The following is a 17,574-nucleotide window of genomic DNA, read 5'->3' on the forward strand; positions in this document are numbered from 1 at the left end:
CAGCTGCTATGGCTTTGCATCGAGAGAATGCTGGGCAGGGCACTCAGGCCATCATAGGGCACACAGGGCTACCAACAAATTGTCCCCTGCTTGGGCCCGAGAGCCCAATGACCGCCCTCCACTAACACAAGATCATTCAGGCCACTTGGCGAGAGCCACCCCAGCCTCTGTGCTTGCAGTGGGCAGCTGGTGGCACCAGGGCCTGACCTGAGAGATTAACAGCGCCCTGAGGTGGTGTTTACACATTGTAGCCAGCACTTCATGTGGCTGACCTGCCCCCATTTTCACATCTTCTGAAGGGCTTACAGATCCAAAAAGCACGCCCTCCTTGCTTAAAAGGTCTCTGGAGGGGTTGGGGAAGGCAGCCTTGGGCTTGGTTTGGGATGGCCATCTGCAGGGCTTATTTCAGAAGCTAGAGAAGCAGCGTTCCTCACCTCATAATATCCCCGGCTGCCCATTGGGGCATTTCTACCCATTTGTCATTCACTGCCTTGGGGAAAGGCAGTCAGGGCTTCTGTTAAACCCATGGTGTACCTGGAGGGAAGAGGCATGCCAAGGAATGGCACAAGGAGACATACAGGGTGGCTATGGGCAAATGTCCACCCCCACCCCACCCATCTCAGTTTTCTCATCTGTAAAATGGGAATCCTAGGAGTAAACACTACTGGGCTGACACACAGGTGAATGAGATACTATCCCTAAAACATCGGGCCCACAATGGGTGACTAGCACACAGAGAATCTTCATGCAGCTCTCAACTGGGTATCCAATTCCTGGGAACGTCCCCAAGGGAACTGTTCTAAAAAAATTTTTATGACTAGTTTAAGGTATTTAAACACAGCAAAAAAAAAAAAAAAATGTAACCAATGAAAATGCCCATCAATTAGTTATCGACTGAGGTGTGTCATTGCTGCACAAGTGATTAGCCAATGCAATCAATACAATTCTGAAACCATGTAAAATGCCCAGGGAATAACTGGAGAAATCAAGTCAATGCGTCCTGATCACAACTGTGGGAAAGTGTGTGCTCTGATGAAGATTGTAGGGAAATGTAGGTAATTGTTTACTTGAATATATTTAAGTCATTCAATATTTAAATGCATAATTAAAAATGAAAATTCAATAAGAAGAGTGATAGATATGAATGTGTCTAAGTTATCGAGTTCCTACTAAGATGAGCACCTGTGTCATGGGTCCAGGGTGAGATGTACGTCATCCCAAAGGCTTGGAGGAAAGCCTATGGCTAAGGCCCTGCCCTGGCGGGACACAAACACAGGGTCATCAGAATGAGTGTAGCCACCCACATGAGGTTCCAGGGTCGGGTAGGGCGTCCTGGGCATTCTGGGGGGAAAAGGGACTGAGCCCCATCATAGCCCATGATCCCACATACTTGGTACTCCCTCTGCCCCTGTAGCCTGGAGAGGAACTGAGACCCTGAGGAGAGGGGGAGTGTCCTCTGGACTCTGACCAGCACATGGCTGCCCCTAGCTCTAGGGTAAGAGAAATGTTTTCATTGCTGTTAGGCGTTCCAAGGCTGCGCACCTGAGCAGCACTATAGAAAGGAACTCTTATTCTGAGTGAAACACAAATGAATGGCTGTCATATGTGGCTGCGTAGGTTGGGAGGTGGAGGGGTCCTAAACTCTCAGGGGTCCTAAACCCTGAGAGCAGGCTAACTTGTCCTCAGACCTCTGCCTGGTGGGCAACAAGACACAGAGGGTGGGTGTCTCTGTCCTCCAACAGACTTCCCATCGTTGAAGGCACAGCTTCGTCCTCCTCCTACCTTTTCTGACCAGCCCAGCCCTTGCCACTCTGCACTCGGAGCCCTTCTAGAACTTTGATGTATCCCTGAGTCCCTAGAGGGCAGGGTCCAGACCTCACCCTTTCTCTGCCAGGTCTCCCCTCCCCCCAGCCTTTCAGAATGGATCTCAGTACATTCTTACTGAATTGCCACAGAGGCAAAATAACGGTTGGAATAACGGCAATGATTTGTGAATTTCAATTCCTCTTCTAAAACCACTTGCAGATATTTCTGCTGCATTCCTCCCCTCCCCACTCCCCCAGACAGGAATTATGAGACAGTAACTCACATCCCTTCCTTTGCATCTCCTGCTCCTCTTGTGGTTATCAGTGTGGTTACTTCCGGGGGCAAGCCTGGCCCTGACCCACCTGCCAGCCCCTCACGCCCCACAAGCACATCAGACAGGGGCATTGTCATCCTGGAAGGAAGGACAAAAGAAGATAACTTCTTAACGTTGAGCCCTTGATGTAGGTCAACTGTGCTAGATGGCTGCAACACAGCATGTGAGGCAGGCGATACTCCTGCTTTACAGATGGCAGAAACTGAGGCTGGGAGACCTTGGTCTCCTGCCCAAGGTCACCAAACTACTAAGTGGTAGAGCCAGGATCCAGACTTCAGCTGTCTGACTCCAAAGTCTAGGCTTTTCTTTGCTCTAAATCCCTCCATTCAACCTTCGCTTTTGTCTATGGAATTCTAGGAAGTGTTGGTTCTGTTTCTCATCAGCAGGGCCTCACGCTCCCCATGGAGCAGGGTCTCTGGGCATTTGCACATCATCCCTAGATGCAAACCTTGGGTGTGCAGAGCCTCATCTCAGGGTCCAGGATGGCCAGAACCAGCTGGAATCAGAGGCGTTCTGACCCCTTTCCCCACCACATGGAAATGTCATTTGTAGTCTGCCGGCTGTAGTTGGAGAGCTGCCTTTTAGGTGCAATGAGTCAAAGGACCACATGGAAACACTTTAGCCTGAGCCAGCACTAGAGAAGCCCTGGCTCACAGCCATAAATGGCGGCAGGTCCAATAACGCTGAGCTCCAGCCATGCGTGTTGCCAAGAAGTCATAGAGGTTTGGAGGCTGACCAGCTCCTCCAGCCCACGCAAAGGCCCTGCATGGTGCTGGGCGTGTGGCTGCTTGGAACGTAGGTTCCTCTTCCCTGAGAGCAGGCCCTCTGCCCTGCGGGCTGAGTGTCTTGATGGTGACATGCTCTGTGCTATGGCTACCTTGTGCGAAAGGGGAGAGGGTCCAAATCAGGGGACCATGGGCCTCTGAGGTTATATGCAAGTTCTTGCATGTGCCTGTGTCTGAAGAGCAGCCATGGCTGTTTCTGCATTTTCAGAGGTGTCCAAGACCCAGAAAAGGCCAAAGACCCCACTGTCCAAGAGCCTGCAGCAGGAACCAAGGGATTAAGCCATTCAGCATGTCCAAACATACAATCTCACCCCTGAGACCGCTGGTGGAGGGGAAATGTGCCGGGCTGGTGCAAGCATGTGAGGGTGAGGAGTGGGTACCCAGGTCAGGTTGGCTCTCAGAGCAGAATGCAGCTCCTCCTGACTCCCTTCCCACCGTGACCACACAGGCTGCAGAGAACAGTTCCCCCCTAGGCCTTTGGGGAAGATGGCCTCCCCCACCATCATCTGTGAACCTCATCTCCAAGCTTAGAGCTTCCTCCCCAGGTGGGGGTGCCCCCTCTCTGAGCTCCAATTTCCCCATCAGCCTAGGGCCGTATATCTTCTCCTTTCTCCTGGCTGCTTTATAGTTTCCTGGAAACACCTTCCCTTAGCACTTCGAAATGTATCACTTGAAAGCATCTTAACGTTAACCAATGTGATTCTTTTTTAATTTGAAGGGGCTTATTTCTCCAAATGGCTTTCCTGATCATATAGGAGGGCATGCTCCCTAATATTAAACTTTTTCTTTAAAAAGAGCAAAAAAAATGACTCACATCTGTTTGATATTTAATTCAAATTGAATGGCAGGACAGGAATAAAATTACACTGCAAAAGGCCATAAAGCGTGATGTTTAAAAGAGCCAAGCATACCAAACCTACATGCCAGAAAATTTGAAGTGACATAGGATTGAGGGGATGTGGCCTGGGCAATGGGATGTCTTTTACCCACAAGCCAGAGGGGGAGTCGCCAAGCTAGGAGATGCTGGGAGGTAGCACGGGGGTTCACTTTGTACTGTAGGATTTTGTAGGGACTGGTTTCTAGCCACACGTGCATTTGGGGTCTGGAATTCAAGCTTCAAGCACGGTCCTGATCCTGTCTACAATCCAATGCCAGTTGTTCCAGGCTGGGAGAGGTGGCCTGTTTGGGGCTCCCGGAGGGGCTGCTGGGTAATACACACAACTTGGGTGGCCAGCCAGGTAGTGTCCTATTCTCAGTGTCCAGGAGGCCTTGGGGTATGGCTACAGCTCAGGGATGGAGTTGAAAGTCCCTTTTCTCCCAGCAGATAGATCGGACCCAGAAAGCTGTGCTTTCCTTCTTTATGAGAAGGAAATGGCCTCTAAATGCCAGGTGACCTGTCACGGCCCCCAAGCTCTGAGCGAGAGGTCCCAGGAAATCAGTGGGTGTGGTCTCTTAATATTCCTGTTGCATGGTTTAAGCCAGAGGACTGATCACAGGGCTCCAGCGTAAGCCCTCCAACTGTGAACCATTATCTGCTGACATCTGAGAAATGGTCATAGACCGTGGAAGTCTGCAACCCAAGCTCAGCCAGACCTGATGGGCTGCCCCTCCCCAGGTATGCACGGATAGAGGGGGTGGGGAGAAGAGCAAGGATCTAGCATACATCAAATGCTGCTTCCGGCACTTACCAGCTGAGCAAATTTGGTCACGCTTCCCCTCTCTGAGCCTTGGTTCCCTCATCTGTAGCACGGGATGGTTTAACAGCCTCATACGTCATTTTGAATACCTAATGTAATAAATATAAACACATTCACTTCTAAATAGGAAAACGTTGTACAAGTTTCTTAGAATGGTTCCTCTGACCTCTCCAGGGCTTTGGTATAGGCACCACCTTCATTTCCAAGGCATCTTCACGTGGGTTATTTTGCACAAGGGCCTGGAACTTTTTCCATACAGCATTGTGCTGGAGCGATCTCACACTGTCTTGTGAGAACCGATGGTTAAACAAGCCCTTATTAAAAATTAAGTTGTAGAAGCTTATAGTCAAATAAACCATATTAAGTATAAAATTAATGAATAATCAAAACTCACAGCTTCCTATTTATTTTACTGTATTTTACTGTATCTGTGCTCTTGAGGTCATTTCCATTTTTACGTTTCTATCTGTGTAGTGGAAATGCTATATATTAGTGTGTTCACTATGCATCTCTTTCTAACTCCAAGTTCAGTGCCATCATCTTTGATACCTTGAAAGTGACCATGGTGGGATTTTATAGCACTGAAATCGAAATCGGAATTGGTAAACACTACAGTCAGAGCTGTTCCAGTACTTCCAGGACCTTGTGTCCAGGGTGTATGGCATTTTTTTCCCCAGAACACACTGGCCTCCCCCGAATGCCCCTCACCATTCTTCTAATGAGATCTCTCCTCAGCTTCTATTTTTTCCCCTGAGCCGAGCCAAAACATTCCCTTTGGTTTGTAATGTGTGCTGAGAATCTCAAGTGGAACTATTTTCTGTTTCAGTAACCGAGGAGCAAATCTCACAGCTCATAATTACCCTGTGGTTTTCTAACCGACACTTTACCTGGGGTGCTTAACAGAGCCTAGAGGCAGGCGTGTGCATGTGTGCATGTGCAAATGTGTATGTGTTGGGGGGTGGGGTGGGGTGGAGTGGGGAAGAAGTCAGACCACATGAGGCTTTCCTGACATTTCAACTTGAAATCTGCACGGCAACCACAGGCCCAGGGGAAGCGGAACGTAAAACTGAAAGATGGAGCCCCCTGATTATTAGCTTCCCTGCTTGGCCTCCAACGAGTGTCCACAGGGGACCATGTGTTCCTCAGTAATGAGGCCCTGGTTCTGGAAGCCTCTGATGCCAAGCATCCAGCCTGCCTGCTTCCAGTGCTCCCAGGGCAGAGCTCCAAGTTGGGGAGCTCTGCACCTCGTGCGTGTGTTTCTCAGTGGTGAGGGCTGGGTGCTTATGTTGCATCACACAGACAGCATTCATCTGGAAACAGGAAAACCTTTGGCTGATGGCAGAGGAACCCGGGGTGAGGGCCCTGCTTGGCCTTGCTGGGATTCGTCCGTGGCTCCTGGGCTCAGAGTCCTGTGGATCCAGTGAGCCCATTCACCAAGCAAACCACCCATTCTGGCCTCTCCTCACCTTGAGCACTTAGTTACTTAAAGTGCATTTTAACCTTTTAACCAGGAGCTTTGCTGTGGTTTGAGGTTCTTCTCAAAGCCTCATTCCTAAAGGTCTGCTATCACCCCACCGAAGTTCTTTCTCCCGGCTCACGCTCTTGTCATTCACTGAACAGGCCCTTACTAAGGATCTATTGGCTACTCCATCTATGTTCAAGATGGACATGTCCAGACATGTCCAAGACAGTTTCTGCCACTCAGGGGCTCTGCTGGTGGGAGGTTCCATGGCACAGAGCACACAGCAAGTTCCCAGCTGAGGAAACACCTTTTGTCCCAGAGATCACTGCCTGAAAAAACCCTCTGAGTTTCCCAACACTAGCCTGGAACTAGAAAGGAGCCAGCTCCTTTGTGGAAAAAGTCAGTCGAAGTCCTGGTAGGGTAACGATTTGGGGGTGGGCGGTGGTCATTATGAATGGCTGGCGTTTATTGAGCATTTCCAAGTTGTGCACACAAAGTTTTTTATAAGTGGTGTGTTTCAGTCTTCACAGAGGTGAGGTAAGTACTAACAGCGTTCCCATTTAGTACATGAGGAGAAGCAAACAGCTCCGGAGACGGCCGTTTCCGAGTCAGTAAGTGGAGAGCAGTGGGGACGTGGACCCTGCTCTGCTGGCCGGCCTCAGCGGTGGGAGGGGAGCGGCTTTCCCAGTCAGCTTCCCTGGGAGTGGGGTTGTGTGGGCCAGGCCAGGTCACACGCTGCTCTTCTCTGTACCTCGTTGTACTGCACTTGTCCTTTGTGCCCTCGATTTTCCTTTCTTGCAGACACTAAAGGCCACATAGGTGGAGGTGATGATGGTGAGGGGGAGACCGGTGTTGGCCTATTGCCTTCAGCAGGCCCTGGGGCCGTGGAGCCCTTTGTGCTGTGGTGCACCTCTCCTGTTCATTTTTGGTGGCCACCCCAGGGGCCTAGGCAGGACCTGAGGGGCACTGAAGTGAGCATAGTCCCTGTGCTGGCTTTGACTGTTTGCCCTCAGATCCATTGCTCTCGCTGCCCTCTGCTGCCGACCACAAGGGAGATGAACTGAAGGCTGCATTGTCTAGGCTGCTTGGCAGCTGCCTTCTGGCTCGCTTCAGCCAATGGGAGCCACTGGGGTGGCAAAGGGAACAAGCCGGGGTATTTTACCCTCTTTCTCAGCTCCTCGGAATACCTCTGGTAGCAGCTGATTCTCCTCGTTGGCTCCATCACCCCCTGGACGGCCTGTGCCTCTGAAGTGCTGGCTTTGGGGGAAACTGTGTGCCGGACAGTGCCCACTCTGGCTCTGTCACACCGCCTCTCTCAGTTGCCCCTGAAGCCCCAGGGTGGGAACGAGCAGCCATAGCAACTTCCTGCTCTTGCTGACCTCTGAATTGCTTTGCCCATGTGGCTTCTTAGTGCCTCCATCACCTGTGTACCCAATGCCATGAATTAAATTTTTGAAATACTTAAGAGTGGCTTTTGTTTTCCTGACGGGATCCTGACTGATACACTCCCTCTCCCACTTCTCCTAAAGGTGATGTAATAGGTTCCATTTTCTTAGCCCATCTGCAGCAAGCTGCAGGTGAATGGAAAAATGCTATGAGGCTTCCGAGCCCTCAGAGAAGTAATTATGGAAACCGCAGGGCTGCCTGCCTGCCTGAGCTCTCCCTCCGAAGACCCCAGTCTTTGTTTTCTTCTGCATATTCCCCACCCCTACCCCTGCCTCTGCATCTTTAAGACCTCTCTCAGCTGGGCCTCCTTCCAGCAGTGAGAACGTGTGACCTGGGGGCTTTGGTGGTACCTGCTCTATGTCAGCTCCGCGTTAGAGAACATGGAGAGGAGCAAAGAAATAACAGAGGAGGAAAGAAAGCCCCTCCAGACCCCACAATCTTTCCCTCCTTCCTGCACTGTGATTTGATTTTGATTCAAATCTGCCCTTTCTCAGACTCATTCCTGGTCTTTCCAAATGCCTGGAGCCGGGCACCGTGGCTTCAAGTGCCCCTCGAAGAAGGGGGGGAAATGGAGACCATGTTCCTCCAGTAATAAAAAAAGGCAGAGAATAGCAACTGCTCAGGAGTGCTGGCTTCGTGTGGGAGTGCAGATTTTTGTGGAGCAAGCCCCCACGCCAAACGGCACTGGGAAACCCTCTCAACTCACGTGCCTAAAGAAGAAAATAATTAAACTCTTCTGTCCGGATCACCTGGCTCCCCACATCCCCTCACTTAGGATGTTTCATTCCCACTGGAGCATGTGATTGGAAAACAAAGGTAAATGAGAGCAATTTATTCCTGGATCATTTTTTCCCCCAGCAGGATTAAAGCTGCCTCAGCCATAAAGAGTTTACAAACTCTGAAGAAAGATAATAACTTCCCTTCGCACAGCCCGGTCATGGGGAGGTAATGCATGTTTCCAATCAGCTGAGAATGTAACTCAAATGGTAGGTTTTATTTTACTTTAATCCGCCTGCGAGTTCACGTTCAAGGTAAGAGGGATCACAGCCCAGCAACGAGAACAGAGTTCATTAACTGTGGCATCTCTTAAATATGGAGAAGCTGGGTTTGTTTCCTCCTTGTCCCAAAGCCTGGCATGGGCTTCAGGGGCCTGGGGCGCTGATGAGTAACTGGAGCACGGGAATGCAGGTAGAGCTGTCGCAGTGAAGGGAAGCTGGAGGATCGGAATGGTCCTGTGTGATTCTTCGGGAACCTGCTAACCTAATGGCAGCACCAGCAGCACCAGATGCCGTGGAGTGCGAACCAATGGAGAAGAGGACACAGAGCAGATCTTGAGAACAGAGTGTACAGAGTAGGGACAGTGGAGGCAGGTCTCCCAGTCCAAAGCCCAGGGTGGGGGTCTGGGAGGTTCATGCCGGTGGTGATGAACCGTCCACATTGCCGTCCACATTCCTTCTGTACGTCTCTGCTGACAGCCGCCTGGCCACCAGTGGGCTGCTATGGAAAGACTTAGTTCTGAGTTCCCGTCTCAGATCTACTACTTAGTCACAGGGGGGCCTTGAGCCAGCCCCTTGACTATATCATATATATCTTGCTTTACACATGTACAAAGTGACCATCCATTTGAGGGGAAGCAGAAATGTTCCCTTTATCGGTCTACTGCGAAGCCTTTAGTGCCACTCTTTCTACAAGGAAACTCACTCTGTGGGGGCCAGGATTGCCCTCTCCAATCCTCTCTTTGAAAATACAGACACCTCCATCAGGGTGACAGCTTAGCTTCCTCCAGACACAAGGGAATCTCTTAAAGAGACAGCTCTGGTATGTGTGGGCAGGGTGTTAGTACAGGGAGGGTGTTCCTAGTGTGTGTTTGGCGAACGGGGTCTGCATGAGCTGGTCTCCATTGCACTGGGGTGGAGGAGAGGGGTCCAACCAGAACCTGTGGACACGTGGGCTGCAGGCCAAGGCTCAATCCAGGCAGCCTGACTGCTACTGTTTCAGTCTCTCCCGTGGTTTCCTGGAGTGCCTGTCCCCTACATGTCTCTGTTTAGGGCAGGAAGTGCTGTTTGAGAACTATCCGTTGGTGATATGGGGCCCTGTCACATCTGTCAACCTTCCTCAGCAATCACCACAGAGAATTCCAAACACCCAGAGTTCTGGTTGAATTTGGGCTGCAGAAGCTCAAGAGCTAGGCAGAAGCACCAGCCTTGTTCAGCCCCGGCCAGGGGGTCTGGGCTGCCTCCACGGAGACCCAGTACATGTGAGACACATTTGCCTGTTCCTACCATGTTTCCCTGAAAATAAGACCGAGCTGGACCATCAGCTCTAATGTGTCTTTTGGAGCAAAAATTAATATAAGACCCGGTCTTATTTTAATATAAGACCGGGTATAATATAATAAATACAATATAATATAATATAATACCAGGTCTTATATTAATTTTTGCTCCAAAAGATGCATTAGAGCTGATAGTCCAGGTAGGTCTTATTTTCGGGGAAACACGGTACTGTCTTCCCATGGCTTGGCCAGCCCTCTTCTTGTCCTACTGCTGCAGGCCTTGGTCCTGCCCTTGCCTGCCCTGGGAAACCTGGCTCACGCCTTAGCACAGTGACTGCTTCCCTGAGTACCTGTGCCTGCCACCTGCCTATCTGTCCTCTGCCCAGCTCCATTATGGCCACCAGAACACAACAGTGAACGATCCGTGGTCCTGTCTGCATGGAGCTTGAGGTCTCACAGAGACAGACACGGAAACCGTGGTCACGCTGTGCCAATATCCCACATGGGACTGTCCGTGCTCAGCCATGGCCTTCCTTGCTCCAGGCTGTGGCCAGGATGGCGCTGTCGGATGCATCCGCCATCACGGTACTTCGTCGTGCTTTTCATGTCTCCCTTGACATGGACTCGAGGGGATGCAGTGTCTCTCTTAAAGACAGGTTAGGGACACTCCCATTCTTGGAAAAGCAGAGGAATGTAGGGTTAAAATGCCTTACAGGACACAGGGGATGATTTCTATATTTCTACACATCATCTCAGAGAATTGTAGTGCTCTAGGGTATGCCTGAATGTAATTGATGTAGCTCTTTAGCAGGGGCTGTGTGTGTGTGTGTGTGTGTGCAAGTGTCTATGTACATTCAATTCATCCACTAGATATGACGATGAACGCTAACCTTACTGAGCACTGGTGGGTTCCAAGCATTTCTCTTGGCGCTTTACATGTAGTGCCTCATTTTATCTTCACTGTGCTGTTGTTTCCCATTTTTCAGAAGAAACTGAGGCACAGAAAGCTTCAGTCACTTGTCTAAAATCACAGCACCAGTAAGAGGTAGAGCCAGAATTCTAAGCCAGGCAGCAGTGTGACTGCAGAGCCCCAGTTTGGCATCACCACTCTGTGTGCGTGCATGGGTTTGTGTGTGTGCACTCAGCCACGTGAGCTACCCTGTGTGTGGGAGCTGAGAGAATGCAAAGGGCCTCACTGGCCTGCTCAGGCTGTCTGAACAGGCAAAGGAAAGTGGTATCAAGTGCATAGACCGGGGCCCTAAAGCCAACCTGATAATTCCAGCTGCTGGAGAAAGTGGGGTGGGTGTCAGAGATCTGATTTAAATGGGTTTCTACTCAAGAGAAACAGAACCTATGGGGGCAGCCAGATGGCTCAGTTGGTTAGAGCCTGAGCTCTCAACAACAAGGTTGATGGTTCAATTCCCATTTGGGATGGTGGGCTGCGGCCCCTGCAACTAAAGATTGAAAACGGCAACTGGACTTGGAACTGAGCTGCGCCCTCCACAACTAGATTGAAGGACAACGACTTGGAGCTGATGGGCCCTGGAGAAACACACTGTTCCCCAATAAAAAATTAAAGAGAGAGAGAGAGAGAGAGAGAGAGAGAGAGAGAGAGAGAGAAACAGAGCGTAATGGATAAAAAAGGTGAAAGGGAACATAGTCAATAATAATGTGATAAGTTTGCACGGTGACAGATGATTACTGGGCTTAGTGTGGTGATCACATTGTAAGGTATAAAAATGCTGAGTCACTATATCGTACACCTGAAACTAACCTAATATTGTATACCAACTATACTTAAGTGAAAATAATAATAATAAAATTATTTTTAAAAAAAGAAAGAAAAAGAAAAATGGAACGGAACATGGAGGGGAGCTTTGCTGTCTTGATACTTGGTACAAGACAAGCAGTGAGTTTCCTGGAGGAGATTTCCGTGAACCGACAGAGCCTGACACAATAAGCAGGCTATGTCTTGGCTCTCTTCTACCCTGTCATCCTTCAGCCTGCTGTGCAGTCCATCCTGGGTCCCGGAGGGCCTCATAGACCCTTCACCCCAAGTGGCAGACACCCCCATGCAGACTGCTTCCTCTCATAGGCCCCCAGTTGGGAGGGGTATATTCCTTCCTGGAGGGGGAGAACCTCCACTCAGGGGCAAAGGTTCCCTGGTGGAGCAGGGGAGCCGTGCCCTGGAGACCCTGCGATGCCACCAGCCAGCCTCCTCTCTTCAGGCTTTGATGCTCAGGTGCAGTCTCCAGGCTATGGCTTCTCGGTTCTGTATGGGGGCTGCTGCTCTCTAAGGCATAGTTTGGGGAACACTTTGGCCTGTGGAGGGATCGTTGTTGCATTTACCATTTGTATGTGAAATATAAAGGAAGTTCCAAAACAGTGGGCATCATCAGACCACACTACACACAGCTCTGCTTGCCAGCTTTGGCAGCACGTCTCCCATTCTACAAACCCTGAATATTGGACCTTCTGGTACAAGGGACAGGATAAAATCCCCTCCTGACTGCTCACCAGCTCCATGGCTAAAACAAAATCCTTCACGTGGGAATCGCAGAGCGCGGATGAGTGCTTGGGCCCTGCAGCCAGTCTGCTAGGCTTCCAACCTTCTCTAGCTCCACCTATGTGTCCAAGGTGAGCCCTTGGGTCTGGACCTATTAGGTTCCCTCTCTCAGGTCTCATGATAGTAGGTAACCTTTACTGAGTACCTACTGTGTGCCAGGTGTTGCACTGAGTGCTTCACATGTGCCACCTCCTAAGACCCTCATAAGAAGTCCAGCAGGTGGGTACTATTATCTTACACATTTCCAGAAGGAGACATGGAGACAAAAACAGGCTAAGTCACTGGCCCAGGATCACACAGCTGATGAGTGACATGATGTTGGACAAGATACTTACCCTTTCTGAGCCTCAGTTTCCTTATCTGTACAGTGTGCTTAATACCATTGTCTATCTGGGTGTTGTGAAGATTCAACAGGGCAATGCACATGGCACCTAGCAGAGCGCCAAGCACATAATGAGCACTCATCAGACATGGCCACTTAACAGGAGAGCTCACTTAGCTTGAAGAGCGGAAACGCAATGTCCATAGCATTGATCACAGTGGTGACCAAATAACGAAGGGATTAGTTCTTGAACTCATGCCTTTCCTGAGTTCCTTTAAGTTTCCTGAGGGCAGGGACTTTGTCAGCCTTGTTCACTGCGGGTTCCTGAGGCTTTGCACAACATCTGATGCAAGGTGGGTGCTCGGTAACAGTTTGTTGAATGACTGAATGAAGGACTGCTTTGGGGGCCTCCAGGGACCATTCATAGCATTGGACAGCTCTCCCCTCTGAGCCCTGGCTGTGAGCTGAGTTTACTCGCCTCATTGCCTATTGACGGGAGGCTTCCCAGGCCAGGGCAGGCCTGGGTCCTGCCCACTGCTGTCTTTCCCATGGAGAAGACGCTCAGGGCTTGGCACTGCAGTTGATCTCACTTGTGGCCTGCCCTGGGTACAAAAGGGTCTTTCTTCTTGGATGGTAAGTGGAGAGTGTTGAAGGCCTTGTTGGAGGTGGTTAGAGACCTCAGGATGTGATCCAGCCAGGGTCTAGCATGATGGCGACCATCTGTTTGTAGGACCCTCCCCTCCTTACACAGGGGAATGTTGTTTCTAAACCACACTCCTAATCACCCCCTCCTCCCCCACTGCCCCAGAATGGCTTGGAGAGTGGCTGCTTCTGCTCTGCTCCTCTGTTCACTGAGAAAACTATCCCACCCTTGGCCTGCCTGACGCCCTACTAGCCCCTTATTTGGAAAGACCACCTTATCCCATTGGTATATGACCCACCCTAAGTGAAATAACTGCTGGGCTGAATTCTTCTAACACAAGCTCTCAAGCCACTTTCTCATAGAATTAATCCAGAAAGAGCCCAGTGTTCTGGGAAGCCATCCTTCCCTGAAGACCTGTGCCCTCTGGTCAGCCAAGGCTTTGATTCAGAAGTGACAGAGAGTGAGGGTGAGGAGGATGATGGTGGCAATGAATTTCCAGAAAGGCCCAGCCTCTAGCTCTCCATGCCCAGGATGTCCCGAGCTCGGCTTGCATCCCTTTCCAGAAATGTGAGCCCCACCTTTCCAATTTCCTCTTACACCTCTTCTTTATTTCCCGCCCCGGCCTCTGCGTGACAACGTGGTGTGCATGCAGCCATCTGGGGATCAGGGAATCCTATTGGGTATGCCAGCTTAATGAAATACTTCAGTTTATTAAACACAGGCTTCCCTAAGCCAGAGTGCCTGTGAGTATTTGAAAGCCCAAGGTAACCCCCAGCTACCACAAACGTAATTGTTACATGTGTCCATGCATTCCTGGAGCAACCTCAAACTCCGGCTTTTAAGCAGCACACAGAATTAGCAACATAAAGTAACTCCTAGTTAGACAAGACTTGGAAATGTGGGGAAATGTTGAGAGGGGCTTCTAGAGGCCCTTGGGGCCTCTAAAAGTATATGAAGTTACCATTACCTTGTAGCTCTGGAACCGCGAAGGGCGCTACCCCCACCCCAGGCTGTTCCTGTTTGCAGAATCAGTTCATTATTAGCCAGGCAGGCCTTGCTTGTCAACGTCGCATCGCATGATGTACGTAGCTCAAATATTTCAAGTCCTGTTTCAGCCAAGGCGTGCTCTCTGCAGTGGCGGGGCGAGCAGAGCGTGCCGTCTGCGGGCTCCCTCCGGAGCTATATTTTTGTTCCTCCTCCAGGGCTTGGCTGTCCCCAGTCTAGAAAGGGCCATGGAGAAAGTCCAGGTGACCTGGAGCCTGCTGCTCTGAACCCAGGGCAGGCAGCGCCCGGGGGGATGTCTTCCCATTCATCAGTCTCTTCCTCCTGGGGCCTGTAAATCAGCGGGGAGGGACTGACATGGAAACAGCAGACAAAGTGCTCCAGGGAGGGGCCTCCTTCTATGCGGACCACCATCTGCACACCGGAGAAGGCGACCCTGTTGACGGGACTCAGGCCGACCTGTTCCAGGAACCTCAGGGTCAGCCTGTTGACCCACACGCAGCCCCTGCGACTCAGGGCCTTGAGGCTGAAGACCAGCACATTGCTGCCCATCTCCCGGTAGGGCTCCAGGGACAGGTGTTGGCGAGAGAGGCGGGGAGCTGCAGCTGGAGGTGGGCTTCTGATCTGCGCCCTACCAGCAGTGGGCTGATGTCATACTGCATTCGAGGTGGCACCGCGGCGAAAATGGCTGGGTCCTTTGTGGGGTGGTGTAGGCTCACCTGTAGGACCGTGTGGGGTCTCTCCATGGACGGGAACCTGAGAAAGATGGAACACAGACACAGAGGTGGGCTTGGAGCCAAACACGCCTCTGACTCCCTGAGCCCAGACACTCTGGCCCACCTCAGGGACCCTGGACCACCTCCAGGTGAACAGAGCCAAGGACTGACCGTGGACACTTATCCTGGTCAATCCAGGATGGAGGAACCAAGGCCCACTGGTTGTAGCCCCAGCTTCACCTCTCCTGTGCTCTGGGAGTGGGGCATGCCACCCACCCTCTCTGAATTTTAGTTTTCTTCTCTGTAATATAGGTAGGTCTGTCCTTATCTATGCAGAATATAAGGCATTCCAGCTTGCAGGGTGAGGTTTTGGTCATTTGGGGACAATTTGGCCCTGCTTCATGGAAAGGGCAGGACAGACAGACAGGATTCACCTTCCTTGTATCCGACAGGCACACAATGAACCCTGGCTAAGCCTTCCTCTGACCAGCTGTTGGGGTTAAGCAGATGTGAGAGGAGAACAAGTACTGACACTCCCAAGCACGCAGCTGGGGGGAGAGACAGGAGCTTCTAGCATCAGGCGTATGAAGGGAAGCCCCGCCTGCTCTGGGGAGATCAGAGAGGCTGCCTGGAAATCCGAGGAAGAATAAAAACAACTACCACATTCCAAGTACTTCTTATGGGAAGCCAAATGTTTCTGGGCCTGAATGCCACAAGCATCCCACCCTCACTGTCTGGGGCAGAAGACAAATCCTGATGAAGAAGGTCTCTCGCTCAAGAGCAGATCGGGCTCCATGGAGAGCAACCGGCAGTATCTGCCACAGTGTGAAACACACTCTGTTTGTCCCAGCAACTCCATCTCCTATAATTTGTCCTTTAGAATCTCACTGGCACATATGGCAAGGCCACTTGCCACTGTCAGCTTTGTTCCTACATGGATTTGAGGAACACAAATTCTCTACCACAGCCACCAACTCCGTGTGGCCCAGGACCTGCCCCCACCTGCAGTAGGAGCCAACTTTCAACAGGGCTGAGTGCATTTAAACCACTGATTATACACTTTCCCAGCACCAGGCTTTTGCTTACACTCTTTTTCCTACTAAGAATGTATCTTCCATCCCAAACTCTGTGTCCAGACCCTGCTCTTCCTTAAAGGCCTGGTTCAAACATGACCTCTTTTATGAAGCTCTTTTCCTCTCTCTGCCCTTGGACCTTCACAACAGGGAGACTCCCCCTGGGCAACTGGCCCAGCACCCTTTCGGTCCATCTTTGCACCACACGTCAGAGTTCTGTGTCCTTGTCCTGTCCTCCCTGTGCCACTCTGCTCCTGTCTCCTGAAAGCCTCCTGAGGGCAGGGTGTGGTCTGAGCTGCCACACTGCCCTGTGTCCCACTGCCCAGTGCAGACCGAGCCTGGCCATAGCAAGTGTCTGGGTTGGCGGCGGGGGGGCAGGGGGGTACATTTGCCAAATGGCTAAATGAGGAGAAGCTCACATACATAAAATCACATTTAGATATGCCCCAAATTGGACTCTGGTTTTAAAGGCTGTGGAACAGGGAGCCTGTCACATGTGGTACAGGCTCAATGTCCCTCTGAGCCGCCCCCCCTCCCCCATGACCCTCTGCGCTTCCTGCCTATGAATGAAGCTGGCTAATGGTAAGGACCTTCCAGTCTGATGCTGAGGGGTGGGCCTCTCAGGACACCCCCTTTTCCCTAACACACACACACACACACACACACACACACACACACACACACACCCTCCATCCATATCCCCCTCTGGCCCAAACCTGTGGAAAGCCTCTTCCTGAGGTGTGTGATGTAAGCGAGGCCCAGGGCAGCTGGGCTGGGTATCCAAGTCCTCAGGTCTGGCCAGAAACTCAGCGTCCACTCTTAGGAATCAATCCCAATCACTCAGAAAGAAGGGTCCACCCCTGCTCCTGTGACCTTACTCTCTGCTCCGCTGAGCACTCCAGAGATGACAGAAACCCCCACCACAGCAGGCACGTCTTCTATCTCCAGGACCCCAGCTGTTCTGGGGAAGCAGAAACACAGGCCTGCCAATGCTGCTTCTAGGAAGACAGGAGGAAGACACTCTGGGGTGTGTGCTCTCAGCCTCAGCGGCCTCCTCCCCTCACTGTGGTTTCAAGTCCCTCTGTCCTCCACCTCCCTTACTGGCAAGGGCACATCTGGCTCTGGCACTATAGCTGTGAGCTTTCAGGAGGAAGTGGATCCAGGCTGGGGCGCTTCTGGGGATGGCAATTATGGCTGTGGTTCAGGGATGTGATGTGTCAGAGGCCTCAACAGTTTTGTTGCTTTCTTCCTCTTTCCCCTTTAGGAAAGAAAATGGAAGTGTAATTTCCTATTGCAGAAGTACAACCCCACGGCTGAGAGGTTGAGAAACCCCAGCCTGGGACCCCTGCTAGGAGAGGCCCTCTGACAGATGGGTTCCCTCCTGGGTTTCAGCTCAGCCAGTCTCTATGGCTCGTCCCCAGTGTCCAGGGTATCAGCAACGTCCCTC

General features: G+C 51.2%; 1 protein-coding gene across 1 annotated transcript; it reads right to left on the reverse strand.

Moving 5' to 3' along the window:
- Positions 1 to 13,673: 13,673 nt before the first annotated feature.
- TIFAB (TIFA inhibitor) lies at positions 13,674 to 17,288 on the reverse strand. Its single transcript, XM_019740212.2, is given in 3 exon segments — positions 13,674 to 14,937; positions 14,940 to 15,094; positions 17,006 to 17,288. Coding segments are annotated over 2 exon segments (567 nt in total). The 5' UTR covers positions 15,085 to 15,094; positions 17,006 to 17,288; the 3' UTR covers positions 13,674 to 14,515.
- Between the last annotated feature and the right edge of the window lie 286 nt (positions 17,289 to 17,574).

The sequence above is a fragment of the Rhinolophus sinicus genome, linkage group LG10 (assembly GCF_036562045.2).
Source record: "Rhinolophus sinicus isolate RSC01 linkage group LG10, ASM3656204v1, whole genome shotgun sequence".
Taxonomy (NCBI): Eukaryota; Metazoa; Chordata; class Mammalia; order Chiroptera; family Rhinolophidae; genus Rhinolophus; species Rhinolophus sinicus.